This window comes from Brienomyrus brachyistius, chromosome 11 (assembly GCF_023856365.1).
Source record: "Brienomyrus brachyistius isolate T26 chromosome 11, BBRACH_0.4, whole genome shotgun sequence".
Taxonomy (NCBI): domain Eukaryota; kingdom Metazoa; phylum Chordata; class Actinopteri; order Osteoglossiformes; family Mormyridae; genus Brienomyrus; species Brienomyrus brachyistius.
In genome coordinates, this window is record NC_064543.1 from 7,997,649 (window position 1) to 8,006,266 (window position 8,618).

The 8,618-nt window shown below is 47.8% G+C and overlaps 1 protein-coding gene across 1 annotated transcript; it reads left to right on the forward strand.

Moving 5' to 3' along the window:
- The first annotated feature begins 3,543 nt into the window (after positions 1–3,543).
- leo1 (LEO1 homolog, Paf1/RNA polymerase II complex component) lies at positions 3,544–8,387 on the forward strand. The gene is made up of 12 exons (XM_049031408.1): positions 3,544–3,661; positions 4,340–4,981; positions 5,182–5,283; positions 5,384–5,478; positions 5,702–5,850; positions 5,930–6,014; positions 6,140–6,234; positions 6,331–6,465; positions 6,866–7,001; positions 7,209–7,401; positions 7,516–7,613; positions 8,163–8,387. Exons 1-12 carry the CDS (start codon positions 3,604–3,606, stop codon positions 8,265–8,267), a joined length of 1,893 nt encoding a protein of 630 aa, XP_048887365.1. The 5' UTR covers positions 3,544–3,603; the 3' UTR covers positions 8,268–8,387.
- Positions 8,388–8,618: the final 231 nt, after the last annotated feature.

Consider the following 8,618-nt stretch of genomic DNA (forward strand, 5'->3'; position numbering starts at 1 on the left):
TGATGACAAGAAGATTTACATAGCAAAATCTGGATGTAGTAAATTTCACCATCTAACCTTACTTTCTCCTGATGTTTAACGTGTTTCTTTTGTGGTTCCTGCTGAATATATCTTCCGTTCCTTTACAGTGTTCCCTGCCATATACGCAGCATGGTGGTGCAGTGGCTAGCACTGTTACCTCTCACCTCTGGGGCCTGGGTTCGTGTGTCTGCCTGCGTCCCATGTGTGAGGAGCTTGCATGTGCTCCATGTCTCATGGTGGGGTTTCCTCCAGGTCCTCTGCTTTAAAACTAATTCCACACAATCCCGAGACAGAGCAATAACCGCAATGTTAAGGGGTTCAGAAAATGCCAGTGGTATTAGCATGGATGGTTGTTTTAGCTTCAATCCACATGAAAATTGAACAGCATGCACTGCAGCTGGGAAAAGACTGAACTCTGACTGAAGGAATATAAATTTGGCACAAACCCAAACAGCCCTTGACCACACTAACCCAGTCTATGCTGCTTACCCTCTTATGCAAAAGGCTTTGGTTTTGTACTAGCAAATGAATTGCCTGCATCCTGTGTCCACCTCAAGGATTTTTACCATAGGACCCCCCAGCTATGAGGACACGTCTTGCATTATCTGTAACATAATATTTTGAGCCCAGCTGTTACCATTTAATGGGCTTGCAAAAAAAGAAAAATGATCCTGGCTAACACCAGGATGTAAAAATAACTCAGAATGAATCACAAAGGATCACATCAGCTGCTTCCTGATTGAAACCAGTCTTCATTTTCTTCTCCGGCAATTGGAAAAAGCACCTCCGCATTTTACCTAAAATCTTGTTTTCCTAGTTGCCTAGCAAACAAACATTTAAAGAAATGGGCTAGGTCTGCTTTGCACGACAACATGGGGCAATTTATCAGTGTAAATGGGCTCATGTGTACAGAAACAGCCCCAAGCTACACCAACAATACTCATCATCAAAATGAGCTTTTAGGGTGCTAAGTTAGCCTGTTAGATGTAACGAGAAACCAAAAGGCATGGGATGCTAGAAATTTAATTAATCGCAATCATCAAAACTGAATTTTTTGCCTGTCAGTTGCCAGAAAAAAATAACACGACCAAAGCCAGCTGGGAAAAGCCTCCTTTGGTCACGTGGATGACAGATGATGTCATTGCATGGCTAAAAAAAACCCCGGCTTTGCACTGAAGAGTATGAAGGCCATTAATTTGTCAGCTGCAGAAGTTACACGAAGAGGTGTAATCCCAAGGAAACCACAAAACTCGTAGGTCAGCAGGGGGCAAAGTAATTATGCATACGCAGTACCATGTGTACTGTGGTTTTGCAAAAAACATCTCCCATTCTGACACTTAAATACCTACAAACCAATATGGAAATGAAGAGATGCACATTTTCATACCTTGTCTGCTTGTGCCCCGGCAAGCTCCAGTTTGTCTACGCCTGCCTGGGGAAGGACGTCAATTTGCAATCGCTGCCAGAGATTGTGTGTTTTCTGAGACCATCAGAGAAAACTCAAGGATTGACGCATTGTGTGTGTATCTTTATATGTGTGTGTTTGTGTCTGTGTGGATTAGGTTTATATTATATTTTGGGGACCAAATGTCTCCCACAATGTGATAAAAACCAGTTATTTTTATTTTGTGGGGACCATTTTTCAAGTCCCCATGAAGAATGTGAATACAATCAAAAACTAAAAATGCCACATTTCTCGTATTTGGGTAGGGGTAGGATTAGGGCTGGGTAGGGGTTGTCATGTTAGGATTAGAGTTTTCCCCATAGAAATGAATGGAGGGTCCCCACAAAGATATAATTATAAACGTGTGTGTGTGTGTGTTGTGATGGACTGCCATCCCACCCAGGGGACACCCCTGCGTCCACCTCCTCCCTGGCAGCCAGAACAAGCAGACTGATGATGGATGGAGTGCTGCCTCACGCAAACATTAAAACACCGGCAATACAAGATACGTCTTTAAATGCATTCAAATACACTTGTCGTTGATAACTGTCCGCTGGCAGGCTAGAGAACGAGCACATTAAAAAAACCACCTGCATTTCCTCCTTGTCCGTTTAGACACACAACCCCCAGTTAAATTTTATCGGAAATTTACACACACTTCTAATTTACTGAGTCACTGTATGCCAAATGTACAGCCAGGTACACAGATAAGAGCATTCAGATAAAGAAGCCATATATTAGCTTTCAAAGAGTGTGAAGGAGAGCAGCCCAAGCTGGGCCGTGCACCCATAGCACCAGGTCTCCTTTCCACTGCCCCCCGAGACCTTTCTGCTCACTGCAGAAAACTGGTAACCAGCAGCACATTGAGTTGCTGACTGGGTTGGCAATTCCTGGGTGAGGTGCATGAAAGACAGACTAAAGTACAGAGGACTTGGAAACCAGCAACAAGAACCTGGTGCCAGAAAACAGGAAGTGAAGCAGAAGCAACAGCAGAATAATCACGGCAAACCTAAGAATGAGTCACCGGACGCCAGGCGCAGGACAGCCAGCTCTCACGCATCTCACATCTGGCATGACCTTCACACTTTTAGACTCTAAAGCTCAAGCAAGAAATCTTACTTGAAAATTCCTTTATGAACCTAACATTAGCTACATCAAAAGCGTTGGGGTAGTTTTCAAACCCTACATACTATTTATAATGTAATGCTGCTACATACTTGTAAACATGTTTCGTCTCGAATTGAAAATCTCATGCCAGCCAGCTGACCAAAGTTGACAACCCTGCAGTTGCTCAGTCCAGCAACTGCGGAACAGCGGCTAATCAAGACCATGAACCCAGGAATAAGATACCAGCGATAACCAGGACCAGAAACTCAAGACACACCTTTCAACAAGAACCATGGGCCCGGAAACACGAAGCCGTTAACAACAGCCTCTAAGCCAGTGGCCATTCTAAGCAGACCTGACAAAAAATAACAACAAACAAGTTTCTGAATCAAACACAGCTCTGGGCCCCAAAGTCTAAGAGGAAATGCCCATTGCTCTGTTTAAATTAGCATGTTTAAATGTTTATATCTATCACTAAATGTCATTTATATGCTGTAAAGCATTTTTTCATATTAGATTAAATTTCTTTATTGTCATTTTAAATGTATTTGAATGCATAAAAAGCTAAATGCTGTTCCTCCATACTGAACAGAACCACAACAGACAATACATAAAACAAGGTATAAAATATAACAAAATATAGAGCTGACTAAATATATTCAGTATTCCATATATTTAGGATCAGAATCAGGTCTTATTGGTCAAGCATGCTCAAACATTCAAGGAATTCCACTCCGGTACTGTACCGCAGGGAAGTTACCTTCAATCTTCACCTATTTACACAATGTAATTTCAAACCGCTCTTTAATCTGTTAAATAATGCAAAATAAAATTCGTTTAAAACTGTGTTTTTCCACAATTTTCTAATTCATCTGCAGTACTTCCCCGTCCCATCCATTTTATGTAGACAAAGCACTGGCGCCACCTAATGGCTTTAGCTGGTCATTTTCTGAATTTGCCGCAAACCGGAGGTAATATCTCCGAAGCTGCGATCACTTCCTTTAGGTGCACGGGTTGGGGAATCTCAGAAAATGGCGGATATGGACGAATTGTTCGGAAGTGATGGAGACAGTGAAAATGAACAGCGAGGTTTGTGCCACTATTATTCATGCCGGTATAATCTGGTGTTCGCTAATACTGTTTTATGAACCAGTCTTTTCTTTAAAAGAAAGACCTTGGATTTATGGAAAACGTGCCGGTCGGGTGTCTCGGTACGTGTGTACCTATCAGTTCTGCAGCGTTAATTGTTTTTTTAGAAGCATGGGCTCGTTTTTATGGCCGCTGTTATTCTAAATTTACTCTGTTGTTTTTGCGTTTTTACCGTTTACGTGTTACTGCTGTCGTTCGACGATCGAACTAATATTCGTTATGAAAACCAAGTAGAGCCTTCGACCACAACAGATTGGAGACGTTTTTATGAGACCGAATAGGACACCCTGAATGTTACCAATCCTTGCACTTCTGTCCCAAGTCCAAAATGTATAATAGGGTGTTAAATTCAGGGACTCGTTGGGGCATGGATATCCTAATAGATTCAGGGGGCCCAACATTTGACAGGGGCGCTTGAGTACGTAATATTTGGTTGGGGGTCCGCCCCTGGTTAAGGTACGTCTGGATCATCACGAGAGGCAGGAAGTTTAATTCTCAATGCCGTTTGTCCCTCTGTGCTGACATAATATTGCCTACACCCAACAAATGTTTACACACTGCAATACACCTATTATTCTGTGCTTTTGTGGATTGTCACTGAGTCTTTGTAAACTGCAGAGTCTGGATCTGGCTCCGGCTCCGACTCCGAGCAGGAGAGGCCGAGGTCTGCTAGTAATGGATCAAGGAGCGAGAGCGAACGAGACCAGGACGATGAGGACGAGGATGACGACGAAGGCCAAGATGGCGGGAACCCCAGCAACAAGGAGCTGTTTGGGGACGACAGCGAAGATGACCATGGGAGCGTTCACAGCGGCAGCGACAACCACTCCGAGAGGTCGGACAACCAGTCAGAGGCGAGCATGCACTCGGAGCAGGAGGATAACGAGCAGTCGGACGCCGAGCAGCATAGCGGCTCGGAGGGGCAGGAGGAGGATGAGGGGGGTCACCATTCAGATGTAGGGAGCCCACAGTCGGGTATAGAGAGTCACCATTCCGATGTCGGCAGCCCAAGGTCAGAGGGTGGCAGCCCCCGCTCGGAGGTGGGCAGCCCCCATACCCCCCACTCAGAGGCTGGCAGCATCCACTCAGAAGACAGGACACCCCGCTCCGGCCAGGGAACCCCCCACACAGATGGGGAGGCCTCGGGGAAAGAGGCACACTCAGAAGATGAGAAGTGGGGAGGCGGGGCCAAGAGTGACCAATCAGATGAGGAGGAAGACAAGCCCCAACACTCAGATGAAGAGCAGGGACACAAATCAGGTAGCACTCTGTTCTAGTAAACGCTGATCTTTCCATGTCACTCCCAGCCGCCTGTTTTAGTGTTACTCTGAAACGGGACCCACAATGCACTAGTGCTTGGTGAGAGTACTATAAGATGACAGTGTATGATCACTGGTAAGCATCATGCTACATTGTTGACTGTCAGATGTGTCTCACTGGCATGTTTATTCATGACACAGGTTCTGCTAAAGGTAGTGACAGCGAGGATGATTTTATCAGACAGAAGCAGAAAAAAGCACCTTCGGACTCCGACTCGGACAGTGACATTGGAGTGCACAAAGGTAAGGCGGAGTGTGGGAAGGCCATGGCTTGTGTATGTGCCTGCATTTATATAGCATGGAAAAGGCCAGGAGTGTGTGACTCTCCCCTCACCTTCTGCAGACAAAAAGCCGGTTGCAGATGATCTCTTCGGGGAGGCGGACGACATCTCATCGGACAGCGATGCCGAGAAGCCACCTACTCCAGGACAGCCACTGGTTAGTGACTTGGATTGCAAAATTCTGGGAATTTTCCTGTTCATTCCCGTCGAAAGTTTCCAACTTGGAATATTTCCAAAATTCCTCAACTTAACTTCCCATGGATTGGAAAGTTTCTGGAAAATTTCTGCTCCTTTGCATCTCTATTAGTGACACAGACCTGGAAGGAGAAGTGCAGACCTCCTCCATTGTGCAGTGTTAAGGTTGGGTTGATTTCCCGCAGGACAATGAAGACGGCATGGAGACTGAACATCAAGAGGAGGAACCTGTCCCGGAGACCAGGATTGAGGTGGAGATCCCCAAGGTCAACACAGACCTGGGCAGCGACCTCTACTTCGTCAAACTGCCTAACTTTCTGAGTGTGGAGCCCAGGTAAGGCAGGCCCTCCCTGCAGGCGATTCCCAAAGCACAGCTGGGTCCTTCCCGCTCTGACTCCCTGTTGGCCCGGCAGGCCATTTGACCCACAGTACTACGAGGATGAGTTTGAAGATGAGGAAATGCTGGATGAAGAAGGAAGGACGAGGCTGAAGCTCAAGGTGGGTAGATGTGACCGTCGTGGGGGCCCCGCAGGGGTAGTGCGGTTCCCGTGTGGGGTGTGTTGGCGGCTGCTCCGCAGAGACACGATCAAAATGGGACCCTTCCTCCCCCTTGGCCCTCGCAGGTTGAAAACACGATCCGGTGGCGGACGCGGCGAGATGAGGAGGGCAACGACATCCGTGAGAGCAATGCGCGCATCGTCAAGTGGTCCGATGGCAGGTCGGTCCCCACACCTGGATGCGGGGGAGGGGGGTGTATTATGGGGCAAAATGCTGATGTTGTGCTCCCCCCCCTCCTCCTCCTCCTCCACCACAGCATGTCCCTGCACCTTGGCAATGAGGTATTTGATGTGTACAAGGCCCCCCTCCAGGGAGACCACAACCACCTTTTCATCCGGCAGGGGACAGGACTGCAGGGGCAGGCCGTGTTCAAGACCAAGCTGACGTTCAGGTGTGTGCCGTCCTCATCCCCACTCAGTGCAACACACCCTTTATGACGCAGTTCATGCAGAGACGTGAAGTTTTAGGGTTTACAGGGTCCACAGAAATGTGTCTTCCCATTTCCACTTTAAACAAATAGTGTGTGTCCATAATTGTGGGGGCTCTTAAAATGAACTCCAAAACCACTCAAAAAACGAACTTCCTTCTGTCTCGCTTCCACGGGCATGAGTCACCAGCCTGTGAGAGGTGTTTGTTCACGTTTCTGACTGCCAGCCATTACACGCACAGGGCTGGCTCTGAGGTTGCATGGCCCCGCATTTTCTGACTGACTTATCCCTGTCTATAGCCCCGCCCCCCAGTCCTGGTTAGCCATTCTGACTGGCTTACCTCTCTCTCTGGCTCCGCCCCAGGCCTCACTCCACAGACAGCGCCACCCACAGGAAGATGACCCTATCCTTGGCAGACCGCTGCTCCAAGACGCAGAAAATCCGCATTCTGCCCATGGCGGGTCGTGACCCTGAGTCCCAGCGAAACGAGATGATCAAGGTACCGCCGGGCCAGTGCCTGTGCCACCAGATTAGCTGAGCTGTTTCTGGACGTGGGTGCCGACGTATCTACGGATAGTGGTTGGACAGTACTGTGTGTACGTCCCATTTAATGAGACGCAAATAAAAACGTCAGTGCTTACCTGCTAGGTGACGTGACTGTTCTCCACGTCCCGGTCCTGATGCCTTGCTCCGTATCCCGCCGCAGAAAGAAGAGGAGCGACTGCGGGCCTCCATCCGCCGCGAGTCGCAGCAGCGCCGCATGCGGGAGAAGCAGCACCAGCGCGGCCTGAGTGCCGGATACCTGGAGCCCGACCGCTACGAGGAGGAAGAGGAGGGCGAGGAGTCCATCAGCCTTGCAGCCATCAAGAGCAAGTACAAGGGTGCTGGAGGGCTGCGAGGTACAGAATGCTTACTGCCGGGCCGCTGTTGGTTTCTAAGGAAACCTTGTAAGGTTTCCTTAGAGTGACCGCTCACTGTCTCACCCCCCCCCCCCCCCCCCCCCCCCCCGACAGAGGAGCGGGCCAGGATCTACTCCTCAGACAGCGATGAGGGTTCCGATGATGACAAGGCTCAGAGGCTGATGAAGGCCAAGAAGCTCGACAGTGATGAGGTGGGTTTTCGCAGTGCTTCTTCCGTCATGCTGACAGTGTGACATCGCAGTGGCAAGGAGGGCTGCAGTCAGGGGCAATTCCAGTGGGGTGTACTCACTCACTCACTCCCCGTGCTCCTCTGTCAGAAACCTGCAAAAGATAAGGGCCTTTCCTTACATCACAGCAATAGCCGGGCATTAAAATAGAGCAGTGTTCCAGTTGAGGTGGACTAAGTACAGCAAACTGAGGGAAACACAATGTGATTGTTACTCAGTTTTTTAATCCTTGAACTTCACTGCATTCCTGAAAATGCTTCATAATGTAAACAGGTTTTGTCGAAAATGGGGCACTTGTTATTCTAAGCTATATAAGAGGGGGGAAAAAAAAAAATCGTTTTTGAGTGTTGTGGACACAGTTTACCAACAGGTGGCGCTGTTTCCACTGCCTTGGTTCATTCATCCACTTTTTTTCTTTCCTTTTTCTGCTTTATGCCTGAGCTGATTTTCTGCCAGTAAGGAAGGCCGATTGTGGAAAAGGCCAGCGTTTTATGGGCCCGTTACATGTTTCAGGAAGGAGAGCACTCCGGAAAGCGGAAGGCTGACGACGACGAGGAAACGTCCATCAAAAAGGCCAAGAAGTATGTCATCAGCGATGAAGAGGAGGAAGACGAGTGAATTTTCTCTGGTTCAGGCCTTTGTCAATAATCATTGTCCTGTTATATAAGGTATCTTGTTTTTTTTAGTTTGTTTTTCTGTACAGCTGAGGTAGATAATAAATGAATCGGACTTTGCTAACAGCTGATGAATACTTTGAGATTTCCTGCAGCTGGGATGTAGCAATGCTGAGATAAAAGTGACTCCCCACCTGTGACATGAATCTAGTTATTAGTGTTATTTTATTTTTTTTAAGTCTGTGAGAACAGGTCTTAAGCTTACCCCTCAGCACCCAGCCTCAGTCACACCCACACTGAATAACAGGAGCATTATGGCGCTGGCTGAAGCCTGTTTTTTTGCCACCCCATTGCG